Source organism: Oryzias melastigma, linkage group LG3 (assembly GCF_002922805.2).
Source record: "Oryzias melastigma strain HK-1 linkage group LG3, ASM292280v2, whole genome shotgun sequence".
NCBI lineage: Eukaryota > Metazoa > Chordata > Actinopteri > Beloniformes > Adrianichthyidae > Oryzias > Oryzias melastigma.
Genome location: NC_050514.1, coordinates 3,765,918 through 3,782,240, shown reverse-complemented (window position 1 = coordinate 3,782,240; position 16,323 = coordinate 3,765,918). Strand labels below are relative to the sequence as shown.

Here is a 16,323-nt window from a genome sequence, read left to right as displayed (position 1 = left end):
GTTATTTAAATCATTCTTTGAAAAGAAAAGAACATTTTCAACTTTATTGATACATTTTGCATTCTGTCCTACTTTTTGGCTGCTTGGTCCACCACACAATCAAACATTATTGATATGATTTATGCTGCTGACAATTCAGAGAAATCAGACAGACGTCACAGTAGTCAGGAACGTCTCGGAATCTGCTTTACTTATTAGAATTTTACTTTATTTTCATTCAATACTACTTTATTTTTTTTTTAAAGCAAGACTTTTTCCTCATAAAATCTTAACTTTTTAAATAAAAAATGTGCAATTTTATCTGCGAACAATTGTTTAAGGGTTTTTTTTTTTAATGATGACGGCACCATTTTTTTACCCTATTCTTGTATCCTTATTATCTTTATTTACTTTTTTATAATGTTTTTTTCTCATAATTTTACAATTTCTCTCTCATTGGTTTACAACTTTTTTCCCATAATTTTACAACTTTTAAAAATAATTTGCAACACTTTTCTTGTAATTTAGTAACTTCTCGTAATTTATTTTTACTTTATTTTTGTCCATTGTTATTTCTTTTTCATATAATTTCAAAACGTTCCTCATAATTTGAAGATTGTCCTTATAATTTTATAACTTCTCGAAATGTATTTTAACTATGTTCGTATACATTTTTTAATTTTTTCTTATAATTTAAGGCATTTTGAAAATAATGTTTATGACTTCTCAAGATGTATTTTAACTTTAATTTACTTTGTTCTTATAATTTTAAGACTTTTTGTTCATCATTCTACAACTCTGTTTTTCTCTAAATTTTACAACCTTATTCACAAAAATCAATCATTTACTTCCTGAATAATTTCATACCTGACTACTAATATAAGACGTTCATGGATCTATTTGTCTGTAAGTGGATTCATCAGAATTGGGCGGAGCCGGTAGCTTGAGGCCCCTCCCAGCTGTGTTACAAATACAATCTTTATCCAACACCCTTTTTTTCTCTGCTCCTGATTCACAACAATTTGTATAAAAAATACTCAGAGATTGCCGTTTTAACCTAATATTTCTGTATAAACGTTCTCCATCGTTGGAAAAATGCCACAAAGACTGTCAGGTCTTGACAGTTCCTGCTCCTCTGCCGCCCTCTCCTGGTCCAGTTTTTTCCTTGGTTTCCGGTCGCCCTTTTTCTCTCTCTCCTCCACAGGTGTCCAGGATGCAGCAGGGAATCCTGGCACACCTGCGACTCATCACCTCAACAGTATTTAGGACTGGTTTATCCAGCTTCTCCCTGCCAGTTCGTCTGCTTACCTCAAGTGGTATTGAGCCCACGTTTGAGCCTGCCTCCTGGCCCCTTTTGTTTAGTGTCTAATTCAAATCTTTTTTCTCTGTTAGTTTGTTTTCACCTGGATCCATCCCTGCCTGCCTGATCTCCGTTCTGCTGGACCGTTTCCTCCCCCAACCTACCTGAACTTTGACCTGGAGCTTTAATAAACACCTCACTGTCCAACTCATCAACATCTCCTGTCTTTTGATCATGACAAAGACAAGTTCAAGCTCAAAGAGGTGTTTGTTGCTTTAGACGCGGGGCTCTGGTTCTGACAAATGTCCTGCAGCATTTCTCAACAGGCAGATTAAGGAAACAGTTGAAGAAGTATTTAAAAACGAGGAGGTCCCAGAGTGGAGCCCTGAGGAACTCTTACCTCACTGCATCTGCATTTCAAAGGGACATTTTGCAGAAATTTCCTCAAATTGAATGACAACAAGCTGGGAAACAAACATTTAATGGGAAAAATGTCCAATTTTCACTATGTTGTACCATGTTACTTAATAATTTAATGTTTAAGAAAAATAAACTTACACATTTTTTAGACAAATCTTGTCACATTTTGAACTAATGACCAAATCTGCAGCATTTTTCACAAAATTAACTGGAGTAGGTCAGAGGTCACTTAAACTTATCTAAAGTTCATGAATCATGAACATATTTTTAAGACGTTTTCATTTTTAAATCTATGTAAATGCAAGTGTAATTTAAAAAAATTGCAATAGAATAAAATGTAACTTTAGATGCAGCTCACAAGAGAGTTGTGCTATTTTTGGAAAAGACTTGAGGGCATCTTGTGTGGTCCTTGAGGGCTACCTGGTGCCCGTGGGCACCACGTTGGTGACCCCTGAGTTACGGTATGTCAAAGGGAAAAAAGGTCAAAATAAGGACTTCCGACCAATGATTGTGGGTGCACATTATGTTTTTTTGCGGTCGACTTCAGCAGAGGCAGGGACTTCTGCCTATTAATTTTCGAGTGCCATATTTTTTCTGGGTGGCCACATTCTCTAGTTTTTTTTGAACGTAGCTCCCTCTTGCTTTTGCTCATAACCGTGTCTGATAGAAACCCCACATTGCTGCAGAAAATTTGAACAATTTTTCTTTCTGTTGTTTCTCCCCTCCAATCCACAGACTGGAATTTACAAATGAGGTTGCATAGTGTGAGTATTGAGGGGGCAGTGGCTTGATTGACAAACTATTTCAGCTGTTGCATGGACAGCGTGTTTGTGTCACACCTGTTAGTTGCTTTCCTAGCAAAGAACCTCGAGTCACCAAGAAGGTTAAGGCAGTTCTGAACAGGAAAGAGAGAACATTCAGGAGCAGAAACCAGGTGGAGATGAAGAGCAGAGCTCTAGACTAACATTTTGTGCTGGTTGCACCGGTGCACCTAACTTTTTTCTTAGGTGTACCAGCACAAAAGTTCGGTGCACCGACCTTCATTGCATTGAGCATTGCATTGAACACAGCACTTTTACATGGTTACGTTCTTTTTTATTTGCTGTCAATATTGGCATTAAGACTTGAAAATTATTAAGTTACAAACTGGTAAACATAAAGCCCTTTATTTATAACAGAGTTCAACACCAATGATAAACTACTACATTTATATAAGATATAAAATGAATAAAAATGTGTAGTTTGAAAAAGTTTAAATTTGGGACAGCAAGTGAAATGGGACTAAGTCTTCCTGCTCTGACCCATTTTGATCCACCAACTTGTAGACAAATAGATCCATGAACGTCTTTGTTTGCTCACTGTTTTTGTTGCACTGTAATGTTAGCTTGGGGTTGTGAGGGGCTGTAGCGAAAGAGAGTATACGAGAGGGCTTGGATCTCCACAGAAAACCTGCTGGACGTATCGCTCAGAGGGATTCTTCTAGGGGCCTGTTAGGTTTAAGACGTGGGTTATATGTGTGACTTTCTCTGATTATGTCAATGACGTCACAGTGTGGTCCTAGATCAGCAAAACTTTCTGTCAACAAAAAACATCACATTAGTTTCCATGGCAATGTCATGTTTTATGCGGACCGTTATCACTGAGCATGTGTAAGTCTGCTGCATGTATTTCATTTATTTTACCACATTCTATCTGCCTGTCATCTCTGTAACGCTCCTTCTGAAAGAGGCTTTACGGAGCCGAACCAGCAGAAAGGGGGCAGAGCCTCATCCACAGGTTCTGGTTCGGCTCGTCTAATTTGAACAATCCTAGCGTTAGCGGAGCTTTTCCCTGCTAAGAAGATGGTTGATTCATATTCCAGCATGTGGTAAATGATTAGAAAGAGATGAGAAAATTGTATTTCAACAAAAAATACAGAATCAAAGATCCAAAAGGATATTTTTTACTTCCTAATTGAGTAATTGCGCTTTTCTGAGTCTTGTATTTTGAACAGGAATTGACCTAGACCCAATCAGAGTTTGTCTTCCAACATTATGGAGTCTATAATGAAGGTTTCATTGTAACAAATGTATATTTGGATCATGACACTCTAGACTCCAGGATCGATCAGAGTTGAAGATTTACTGCTCCTTTTCTTTGAAAGTGGCGCTTCTTTAAATCTTCTAGAACGTTCTGCTCTTTTTCTCTGATCCAAACCCAGCAGAACCTCCAGGTTCTCCCTCACACTTCCTCACAGACTGTCTTGGATGGGTTTCATTTGCTTTAAGGTGTTTGCTGGTGCTGCCCTCTGCTGGATAACATGTCAAACTGCAGCAAACGGGTTGAAAAATAAGCGTAAGATAATACTGGGGCATAAATAACAATAAAATAAAATTATCTGGAGGGCCAGATTCCAGCCTTGACTTTGACACGTGTGCCTTACACAAACAAAGAATCTTCAGTATAGACTAAGTATACTAGAAGTACACCTCAATAGACTTGTTAGGACTGGTTCTCCCTGAATTTCAGATGCTCCCGTAATGAACGTTATTTTTGATCCCAATTTTTTTTCTTTGCCCATCCCCTGGACAACAGTGTGTAACACCTCGTGTATGGATGCATTGAGTGGAAAATTGTCTCAGATTTTGTTTTCATTAAACAAAAAAGGGACTCTTTTTATCAAAAGCTTTTATTCAAACTCTTACACAATCCAAAGCACTTAAACACGTTTTTTTTTTTTCATTTCAGATAATTCAGAAAATGGCTTTAAATAGGAACATACTGGCAGACTTCTCCTTATTTAAAACATTTCTATAACTTTCCTCAAATCTACTTCTAAATCTAACTTCCACCTGTTGGTGCTTGACTACGTCCGAGGTCGGACCTGAAGAGATTCTACATTCAAGCTCCACACACTCGCACACTTTCATCCCAGATGGAAAACGGTCCATCTTTTAAAGGAACAAGCACCAGCTTGACGTTAAACTGAGAGAAGGCATCTAGACTTGGGTACCAAACCAACCGGTTCCTCGCGATCTGAAGCTCCCTCACAGAGAAACCTGCTGTGAAGTGTGGAGGCTTGGCAGTCTGCAGGAACGTGTGGTCCGAAACACAAAGCTGAAGAAGGATGTGGCAGTTCACCTGTGCAGGTTAAATAAATCCTCCTTGAGAGCAGACATGTCATAGATCCACTGGATCCCACTTGTGCATGGATCCACATGGAAACTGCAAGTTTTGGCACAGATTCATCTCAGATGATCAACTCTGCTCTGCTGCTCTGGTCAAGAATGGTCTCTGACTCCACAGGCAGAAAATGGGAGGCGTTCCTTTCCTCCTGATTCAGTGTTTTTCTTCTCAACCAACGTAACAGCGTCCAAAAGGACTGAAGAAGTGTCAGACCTGAATCACAGGATGAAACCAGAACAGTGGAATGAATAAATCCGGAGCTGATCCTTCGGGGGGGCTTCAGGACAAACGAGAAGGAGTGAAAGAAGCTGCTGAGAGGTGAAAGACCACCGAGGATTACAGGGAAGGCTGTACCAGAACAAAGCAGAGCTCTAGCAACAGAACTACCAGCAGGTCACTGTACTGTCAGACGCCTCCAGGGATTAGACCACGTGTCAAAGTCGAGGCCCAGGGGCCGGACACGGCCCTCCAGATCATTTTATATCATCATTATTAAGGGCCCGATGTTACCTTGCGCTTATTTCTAACTAGTATAAATTTGACAAAAAATATTTGTGTGGAGAGTAAAAGTTATTTAAGGTTTAAGTTGATTTATTCTGGAATAATATTCCTGCCGTTTTATTATTTGTAATTATGTTAAAAAGTTGTGGCTTTTAAGTTTTAAAAAATTGGCTTCATGCAAGCTTTTTGGACTATTTTACTTATAATTTTGAGGCTATTTGTGAGTTTAGCTACATGCTAGCTGTTTAGGCCAATTTAGGCTTCTTTTCTCATTTTTAGGCTGTTTTGAAGTTTTAACTATTTTATCAGCTACATGATAGCAGTTTCAGTTAACCTAAGTTTTTTTTCTTTAGTTTTTTAGTCTAATTAGGCATTTAGCTAATATTTTAGTGGCTATCAACTTCAGCATTTTTAGCTATTGGCTTCAGTGATTTCAGCTATCAATTTCAGCATCTTCAGCGGCCAAATTCAGTTTACAGCATTCACACTAGCATTATCACAGGTAATGCTATATCTAGTTCTTAACTATGTTAAAAAGTTACGGTTTTAAAGTTTTACAAATCTAGTTTTAGAGTGTTCAATAAATGTTTATCCTGTTCGGCCTAAGGTGTGTTTTGGATTTTGGCTCCCTGTGAGATTGAGTTCGACACCCCTGGATTAGACTATCAGCAGACTTCCAAATGAGAGCCATAGCTGTCGATCTGCTCCATAGAGAGCTTTTGTTACAGTTATTTGATTTGAAGGTGTGGGGGAAACCAGTGACTATATTTGACAGCTGGATTGAGTGACTCCTCCTCCTCACATTCCATACCGGAAGTACCTGCTGGCTCCAAGAAACCCGAATCCCAGACTTCTACAGAGAAATAAACAGCTGTAGCTCAGTCTTTCTATTAGTCAGAATTATCATGATATTTTTTCTATAGTTCATGTTATTCACGCTTTAAACTGACCAATCAAATGCCTCCGTGAAAGTAGGTGGAGCCCATCAGACCCCACGTCCAACATTGAAATGTGTGGTTGACATATTGTTGGCCTATTTCAAGGGGTAGGGGTGTGGCCTTCCTACAAGCTCTCTCCTGAATGGCCAGAGTGGTTGCCATAGAGACCTAGACTCAGATTGACTTGGACCAATCACTGCTTACTGACATCGTCTGGCTCAAGCAGGGCGGTGTCCGTATCACAAAATAATGGCAACTGAATTGACTTCACGTGGTTGGAGCCTAAAGTAACGTCACACTCACTCGGTCCAGTTCTCATATACAATCAGTGGGGAAACCAGAGCAGAGGTTCCCTAAACGATTGAAAACTCATGAAAACGGGTTTGACTTGACGTGATCGCTGCTGTAACACCTTTCAATTCAAAGGTGATCTGCAGTCCTGTTCTGCAGAACTTCTGAGACCAGAACCTGCTGCTCTGCTGCCCCCGGGCACTCCGGTGGAGCCGAGTCCAAACTCCCTGACACCAGCTGAGCTGGCGGGGCAGAAGCAGAGCGTGGGACTGTGCAGGACCCAGTTCTGTCTGGATCCTCCGGCAGTGATGCTGGATGACCTGATGGGGGTGCTTCTGGACTCCCTGGGGGCCAGTAAGGCGGGGGGCCCGTCATTGGGGACCCGTCAGGAGTTAGTGGGACCTGGCTGTGGATGATGACTGGATCTGGGGAGGGCAGCGGCTCCTCCACGGCGTCCAGGTCTTTGGGGTCCTTGGAAGGACTCTGGTCCGAGGAAATAGAGTCTGTGGAGTGGGAGATGATGTGAAGGCTCAGGCCAACTCTGGGGGGGGCACTGGCTGAGGACGGCCTCCCCCTGGAGGATTGGACTGGACTCCGCAGCAGGGGGGGCTCCTGACCCAGCGGTTTTTGAGGTAGTTCCTCCAGCTTGCCTAAAACGGAGCCAGAAAGAGAAGATGCAGGAGTTCTGTAAGCCCTCGAGAACATTCAGACCTCAGCTATGCACCTGGGGGAGGGAGGTCCAGCTTCATCTTTCTCAGCTCCGTCATGGAGGCCTGCAGCTGTTCTACCATAACATCATCACTGAGGAGCAAAGTGCGAGAGATCCGCTCCTGAAGGAAGTCCCTCAGCTCCTCCAGGGACATTTTCAGGAGATGCTCTGCAGACACAAACACACACATGGCCTTCAGCCACCTCCTGTAAACTGTGGGCACTGTGGGGACAGAGGGGAACGTCTTACGCTTATGTGTCTTCAGAATGGTGTAGGACATGGCAGTGAGAAGCCGTTCCCCCTCCAGGATGAAGATGTCCCACAAGCGCAGCGTCAGCGGGAACGGCGTCTGTGCAACACCAGATACAGCAGAGGTCAAACATTTCATTCCTCAAGGAGAAGGCGTTTTTAGGAAAAGAGATCCCAGATCTGGTTCAAATCTGTCCGTGGAACCAGTGAACATGTGCTGAGAACATGCAGCAGCACGAAGGGGTGAAGTTCTCCGTTCCCACAGCTCAGCGGGCTTTCCCAGGAAGTGCTGACAGCAGACTGATGCTGCCAGACCGCCACCACAAGCCTGTTCGGGGGGGGGGGGCAGACCTGACAGCTTCCAAACACACAGCTCCGATTTCACCACACATTCTGCTAAATGAACTGTTTTTGCTTTATTCCCAGCAGTGGGCTCCAAGGAGATCAAAGCTACTGTAGGTGGCGCTCTTCAGCTGAAGATTTACACTGGAGCTCAGTTTGACTGACTCATTTCTAGACTTAATGGACTGTAAAACCTTAAAGCTAAAAATGCTGTTGTCTGAAATTAGTTTTTTTTGCTTCACAAAAATGATTCTTAAAAAGTTTAGTAACAACAATCTCAGTCTGAGAAAACGAGTTAGAGGTTCTCATTTTTGAGAAAAGACTAACTTATTTTAAATGTTAAAAATGTCTACCCTCCTCACACTCTCCACCCACCAACACACCGACACTCTCCATACACCCTCTACCCACCTACCAACACTCCTCACCACCATCGCTCTCTACCTACAGTCACTCTCCGCACACGCTCCATCCACCGACTAACACTCTCCAGACACCCTCCTCACCCTGTCAATGAAGCACTGCAGGAACCACTTGGTGCTGTAAATCCCGGCTGACATGTGCTCTCTGTCCTGCAGAGGAAAAGACCAGCATCAGCAAACACACAAACCATGCACAGTCTCTCTCTCATGCCACAGTTATGTAACTCGATCTCACCAGATGCTTCTTCAGCTTGGGCAGGAGTTTGGAAAGGATCTGGTCATGATGCGCCTGGAATCGCTGGAGTTTGGGAAAACCGGGAACAAAAAAACCTTCAGAAAGGAGGGAAGGGAGCAAACGGGAAGTGTTTAATTATTCCTGCAGAGGTGGAGCCACCGCAGCTGCATTCCCTGAAACGCTCTCACCGTGCATGGCGTGTTTGTGGTCGGTCAGCAGCTGCGACAGGGCCCAGAAGGCATCCTCCTCGTTCAGGAACATGAGCAGCAGGGCGGCGATCTGACTCATGCCCTGGCAGTAACTCACCTCCTGAGACATGCAAAAAGATGTTGAGTGTCCCTCCTAAAGGAAGCTATGGGGCATCTTTCATCCTATGTCCCCCTCCTCACAAGTTTCAGCTGCAGAACGCAGACCCCCCCACCCCAAGCATGAACGATGGTTGTGTTTACTCTCAGCATAAACAGAATTTCCCTTCATTTAGCTGTTGTTGGACTTGTACAACTGGTCTGTCAGTCAAATCTATGAACGTCTTTCTGCAGCTCCTGAGTGGTCCTCCACGGGGAGAACTTCTCCTTCTGACCTTACTTCATCGTCTGGACAGATTAAGCTGCTCTACATGTTAGTTCATCAGTTCTGTTTAACAGGAACTTCACAGAGACTTTAATAAATCAATGGGGACCGTGGGAGGGGGTGGGAGGGTTTCAGACGTGCACACTCGTGCAGGGAAGTGTGTGTTTTTTAGGCACTTTTCTTTACCTGACATCACCCCCCCCTCCTCCATTCTTGCTCCATCTGCTGCCAAACTCCTCCCCTTGACTCCCTTCTACATGCCCTCGAGGTGAAAGGTCATGCGGATTCCAGAAAATATCAACTGCATTTATCAAAAGTGGCCCTAAAATGCTTTTCTTCCCAGCATGAAGAGCCCACCTCCTCCATGACTGAACTCATCATTGATACTAGCTAAACTCCAAAATAATCTAAACTTCCTCAGCAAACTACATTTCTCAAAAACCTTAGAATGTTGCTAAAATAGAAACTAAACTCTAAACTAGCCTATAAAAACCTCCGCAGATAACAAATTAGCCAAAAACTGTCAGCATGTTGCTAAAATATTAGTTAAACTCCAAATTAGCATAAAAAAACCTCAGTAGATAACAAATTAGCCCCCCCAAAAAAGCTAGCATGTTGAGAAAATGTTAGCTATACTCAAAATTAGCATGAAAAACCTTAGTAGAAGCATGAAGACTCCGCCCCCTCCATGACTGAACTCCTCATGAGAGAAGATTTGAACGCTGACAGCAGAGCAGACTGGAGCATCTCTGAAGGTCAGGATCAGCTGAACTGTGTCTGTTGCTAAAATAGGAACTAAACTCTAAATTAGCCTATCGAAACCACTGTAGACAACAAATTAGCCAAAAAATGTCAGCATGTTGTTAAAATATTAGCTAAACTCCAAATTAGCATAAAAGACCTGAGTAGATTTTGCACAAATTAGCTAAAAAAAAAGCTAGGATGAGGAAGAGGAGGAAGCCTCTTACCGTGTTGTAGACTGAATATGCAGAGAGGACGTGGAACAGAGACTGCTGCCTGAGGAGGAGGACGAGAGCAGGAGGAGATCTTTGTTAATGCATTTAATATCACTGAGAAAATCACTGCATGAGAGAAGCTAACTTCCAATTTTTTATCTCTTTATGAAACGTGTTGGGCATCTGTCCAAACAGAAATCATTTAAACTTTAAATAAGGAGTTCTTTTCTTCAGGTTCTAAGGCTGAGTTTAAATATTTCTACAATTTCCCTAAAATTATTACAACTCTTAAATCTAGTACACTACACACAACAGGTTAGGTATTTTATTATTTCCATGAGTGCTTTTGTCTCTACGAAAGACACACTTTACACAGTGAGACTATTATGTGGAGAACACTAAATGAGTTGTGTCTGTCACCACAATACAACTATCTCCCGACCACCAAAGTGTGAAGTGAAACAAACACTGTAAACCAAATCCACTGAGATTTTCACAATACCCCAAACCTATCTTGAGTTTGAAATGAAGACACAAAATCTCATCATCCACATTTTTCTCCAGACAGCATCAGTACGGATGAAGAAAAAGATCTGAAACGTACTTGACTCCAAACCGATCCATGAACATGATGTGGTTCCGAAAGGTTCTGTTGATGTCCAAGTCAATCTGCTTGATTTCCTGTGAGTAGAGCCGAGCCTGTTCCTTCATTCTCTGTCGGGAAAAGATAAAAAGTCATGGAGGAGGAAGTGACTGATGGAGTCAGCAGAATTCTGAAACGTTTACATGAGCTTCCCAGCTGAGGGACTTCTACAGTTCCAAAAGTTGTTTTCATTTTAATGAGGTTCAAGAGAATCATATTTTAGACGACATGTACGTAAAACCAAGAGTGGAAGCAGGAATCCCCAGAAGGTTTGGAGACCAGAGGGGACAAAATGGCAGAAAGAGTGAAGAATGTCCACAAGTAGAAAACTAGAGGGAGACTTGCTTAAAGACTGGAAATTTCATTAGAGAACTATGAAAGAGCGCTAAAGATGACCTAAATTTATGAAAGAAATTGTAGTAAAATTACTTATATAACACCAAAACATGCCAATTTTACAAAAATATTTAGTGTTGCCTAAATATGAGCTGAACTCATAATTTGCCCATAAACCTTAGTAGATGCCAAATTAGCAAAAAAAAGTTAGCTCGTTGCTTAAATACTAGCTAAACTTCAAAATAGTCTGAAATTCCTCCGTAATCTAAATTTGTCAAAAACCTTAGCCTGCTGCTAAAATAGAAACTAAACTCTAAACTAGCCTATAAAAACCCCAGTAGATAACAAATTAGCAAAAAAACGTTAGCATGTTGCTAAAATATTAGCTAAACTGTGGCGCAGAGGTAGGGTGGTCGACTCCTGATTGGAAGGTTGTGGGTTCGATTCCCACCTTGCCCATGTATCGAAGTGTGTGAATGGGTCTGTGACTGAGAAGGGCTTTGGGCCTTCGAAGGAGGGTAGAAAGTGCTACACAAGTGTTTACCAAACTCCAAATTACAATAAAAAACCTTAGTAGATACTAAATTAGCCAAAAAAAGCTAACTCTATGCTTAAATACCAACTGAACTCCAAATTCTAAACTAAATTAGTCAAAAATGTTAGCCTGTTGCTAAAATAGGAACTAAACTCTAATATATATAACATACAATATATATAATGTATAACATAGCCCATGAATATGTTTAAATGATTTGTTCCTAATCTACTTAAAATTTTGACATTTGAAGACTTTTTGAGGCGCATTTTGCTCAATAACTTAAAAACTTTATGAATACCAAAAATACAAGCAGTAATGTCCTGAACAAGCTTAACGTTTTGATACTGATTGCTGAAATTGCCGAAAGTCTGATTGAGTGTATACATGCCGAAAAACGTACAGAAAGGAGCAGGAGAATCACTATAGTGTGAATGCTGACTAAGCAATCACACAATGAGAAAGTTCTAAGATGAAAAGCTTCGCAAGAAAACCAGAGACTATGAGGATCTTCCCTCTTCCACATCCGTACCTCATATTTGCCTTGGTTTTCGCTCTTTGTCCGCTCCACATCCAGCATCAGAGCCCAGGCACGGCCGCGGAGCTGCAGGGGGATGCCTTTGTAAACCCGGGTCACCATCTGACCGCAGAGCAGGCAAACACAGAAGAAGCAACAGCTTTCATCATCAAGCCTGGAAGACCATCGATGACGGAAGAACCTCAGAGGAAGACAACCTTCACTGAGGGAACTTTGAGGCGTAACACCGAGCATCAATGCTATCCATTTATCCCGATCCAATCACTTGATCAAAAAATCAGGCCCGATAACGTGGTTGACTCGATTGGTATTGAATGCTGTCTTCTGATCAGTATCAGATATGTTAACAATAACAGTTTAGTCAAGCTAGGGAGATGTTCAATAACTCTTTTAACTATGCTTTAAACTGACAATAAGCGTCTCTATTAGTTTGTCTTAATGCAAAAACAACTTACAAATGTATTTCAACAGAAAAAAGTTGTTTTTTTCTTCTCAGTGTTAAGCTCTCTCTGTGCTGCTGACTCAGACGGCTACACAGCAGCTCTGTGATTGAACCACTTAAGACCCAAGCTGTTCATTGATGTGCCTTTTTGACAGAGAAATAAAAGTTGAGAATAATTAACTACTGTAAAACCAAAAACATCAATCTGGGTAATGTCCAGCCGTATGGTTCTGATCCGGATGTCAGCTGGACGAGGAAGTGAAGATCTTCATGGACAGAACTTCCTCCAAAATCCTGATTCTTTCTCCTTCCAGTTCACCAAAGACTCTTTTAGCTAATTCTCCAATGTTTATTGACTGTGATCAATACATTCAATCATTGGTTTCTCAGAGTTCTTGATAAAATAATCAAAGCTAACATCAAAATGCTCTTTCATTGATTTACAATCCTTTCCAACTGCGGTCAAATGAGCCGCCGTTCACATTTCCGTGGTCACATCAAGAAGCTCCGTGGAGTCTGGTGGAGATTTTCCAGCGTTCTCAGTCCTGCTACCGTAAGTATTGGATGAAACTCACACCAAAAATCCAGTGATGCTGATTTGACCACAGAAATGTGAACGGCGGCTCATTTGACTGCAGTCAATGTGAAGATACCATCTTCTCTTCTCCAGAACCTGAACTAGACACTAGGAACAGATGAGGGTTTAGTGCATGTGCAGCAGAGCTGTTGATGGAAAGAAGATCATTCATTCAAACAGAGTCTGTCCAAGACACTTTGATTGATTTAAAAGGAGAAACAATCGGAAATGTAAAAACAAAATGATTTCTTATTACATTTGTTCTCTTTCAGAAGAAAAAATGACACACAGACATGATAAAAACAGGATTTTGTTACTAAATTTTCTCACATGACTCATTATCAAAAAAATTTATTAAGATAATAGTTCTTTTTCAGGTAATAGTAACACTATTTTTACATGTTTGTTAAAACTACTTCACAGACGACCCGGTCCCGGATGAAGCGGAGGAAGATGGATGGATGGATGGATGGATGGATGGACAAATCTGTTTATTATTATTATTTTTTTCATCTTTAAATGTGTTACAAAAGTATCGGACCAGGACTCTACATTGCCAGATACTCAAAATAAAATGGCTCAGAATCGGGTCGGGACATCCCTACTGCAGCAGCGTAACGGCATACCAACCTGTTGACCTTTTGGTCAGTGAACTTTCATCTGGAGTGCATCATTCTAAGACAGGCAATTAAGCTGACTAAAACTACCATTTCACACTCTGATTTAAAATCAATTAACTCTTGGTAATCCCGCCCAAACTCTTGTAATTACACATTTCAAACTGTGGTCAATTTCAACCTGTCAACCTTCAAAGGATGCCTTCCTTTTCCGCAGCCAAACCTACGGCCACTTGCATATGTGCCTGTAGGAATTAACGACAGAATGCTGCAAGATTGTTGGTGTGAAACATGCAAACTCTATGTAACTTCCAATGACATTTTAGAAGACATACAGAACTATTGTTAATTGGATATAACTTAAAACATTTCTTCACAGCTCCAGAAGAAATGTCCTGTTATCAAATGTGCATAATCAAACTAAAAATAACCAAAAAATCTTGGTAAATACCAAAATAGTCCAAAAAGTTCACTGTATTTTTTTAATATAATAATGAATAATAAAAAGGCAGGAATATTATTCAAGAATAAATCAACTTAAACCTTAAATAACTTTCAATATTTTACTCACCATAAAAACAGATTTAGTCAAAATTATACAAGATAACATCGGGCCATTAATTACAATAAAATAAAAGGATCTGGAGGGCCGGATAGAATTACCCAGAGGGCCAGATGTGGCCCTCGGGCCTTGACTTTGACACGTGTCCTATCCGGTTATATCTGGCTTTCTTTAAATTTTTCATTGTTTGAATATAGACGCATTGTGCGATTTGTACACTCTTTTGTTAGCCTACAAACTGACCCCAGCCCCACATTAGAGAAGAAAACCACTATGTGGCCTTCACAAGAAAAAGTTTGGGGAGCCCTGTTTTAAAGGAAGACGTACTGGTCAGGACGATACGGTTGAACTTGTTTATGTTCTTTGCCTCCACAGTTTCCATGAATGAGAGGACTCAAGCTGGGTTCATGTTGAACACAATTTGCGTGGCAGCGGTGCCTGGTTACAATGTTAAGTCATTATACACAACCAATGCGAGCTCCCTTGGAGCAATTTGAGCATCAGGTGTGGAACGTAGGTCCAGCAGGGGTGTGATTTCATGCAACCAAATCGAGGAGACACCGCTGTGGCTTTCTAACTTCTTTAGAAAGCATGAATGACTCCACACATCTGGGCTTCTCCTCACCTTTTTACTGTTCTTGTATTTGTCCCATTTCCTCACCATCTTCAGCCACTTCTCAGCTCTCTCCACCTCCAGCTGCTTCACCTGCAGAGAGGAATACGGCTGATCATGAAAAAGGTGGCAGCTGACAGTCCACCTGCCAGATCTCCCTCCTCACCTTCTCCTCATGTGCTGCTGGAGCCGGCAGCTCTTTGGCACTGGAAAGGAAAAACAAACCACAAGTTGATCAGCAAATGCTGCCGTCAAAAAGCAGGACTCTGCAGAGATACATGGATGACTCACTGCATGAAGCCGAAGCGGTCAATGGCTTTATACAGGCTGAAGTCAGCATCCTCCCAGGGGTTGATCTCCACGCCGCCCTGTCGGCCCTGCAGGGGCACAAAACATGGAAACTCTAGTTCTGTCTGTGTTCTCCCAGTGCATGATGCATAGGTTAATGGGTTACTCCAAAGTGCCCCTAGGTGTGCATGTGTGAGTGAATGGCCCTGCAACAGACTGGTGACCTGCACAGGGTGGATCCTGCCTTTGCCCAACAGTAGCTGGGGTCGGCTCTGGCAATCCTGTGACCCCGTGAGGGATATAGCTTTTATATTATATATATTGATAGCACCAGCTAGACTTAAATTTCTCTGAGGAATTGTTATCCATCACTTCCTAACTCCTGGAGCATCACTGGGAAGCTACTTGGGAAACAAAGCTGGAATTTGTAGCTATAGATTCTAAAATACATCAATGTGGCGAGCTCTCAAAAGTGGTGTTCCTCTGTTGATTGCACATTTTTACTGGAACATTGTGGAAATTTAAAACATGAATTGTTGGCTCGAGCTGAGCGAAGTGATGAGACATAATATGACCATATTGTGAATGTAGGCGTGGTCAACAAAAACCTCAGTTACCAGGAAAAAAAAGAAATGTACTTTTGCAGATTCTTCCATTTTTATGTTAATCCATCAATTTCATTTTGTACATGCATAACAATTCTCATTTTTTCCCCTTATTTATGTATTTATTTTGTTCACTAAATTCTTTTGTCTTATTATACAGACCCTCCACTCCCAGGATTGCGATCGCAACTATAAACGCAAATCCAAGCAAACCCCAAGATTTGTTGCGCACTCTGGAACTTTATATTTTCACTGCAACTTTAGTGCAACTTCAATCAATCTACCGTGATAACGGTCATGGATGACGGCGCAGCTTCATGACCGTTTCCCTTCTGACTCCTGAAAGAGCTGAAATATGAAAATGTGAAGTTTATTTATAAAAGGGCTGCCAAAAACGATTATCTTAATATTCCACTAATTCATTTTTTCGATTAGTCGACTAATTGGGTCGCGTGTCGACTGGATGTAAAACACAGATCTTAACCATCAT

At 41.4% G+C, this 16,323-nt stretch overlaps 1 protein-coding gene across 1 annotated transcript in view; it reads right to left on the bottom strand.

Moving 5' to 3' along the window:
- Positions 1-5,911: 5,911 nt before the first annotated feature.
- LOC112140076 (USP6 N-terminal-like protein) overlaps positions 5,912-16,323 on the bottom strand; it is a 25,937-nt gene continuing 15,525 nt past the window's right edge. Inside the window, exons 3-14 of the mRNA XM_024262991.2 lie at positions 15,232-15,317; positions 15,107-15,146; positions 14,953-15,033; positions 12,124-12,231; positions 10,682-10,791; positions 10,090-10,138; positions 8,740-8,860; positions 8,552-8,646; positions 8,401-8,466; positions 7,553-7,652; positions 7,319-7,471; positions 5,912-7,244 (exon numbers count right to left, since the gene is read on the bottom strand). Coding sequence (XP_024118759.1) covers positions 6,724-7,244; positions 7,319-7,471; positions 7,553-7,652; positions 8,401-8,466; positions 8,552-8,646; positions 8,740-8,860; positions 10,090-10,138; positions 10,682-10,791; positions 12,124-12,231; positions 14,953-15,033; positions 15,107-15,146; positions 15,232-15,317 — 1,530 coding nt within the window. The 3' untranslated portion in view covers positions 5,912-6,723. The remainder of the gene's footprint in view (positions 7,245-7,318; positions 7,472-7,552; positions 7,653-8,400; positions 8,467-8,551; positions 8,647-8,739; positions 8,861-10,089; positions 10,139-10,681; positions 10,792-12,123; positions 12,232-14,952; positions 15,034-15,106; positions 15,147-15,231; positions 15,318-16,323) is intronic.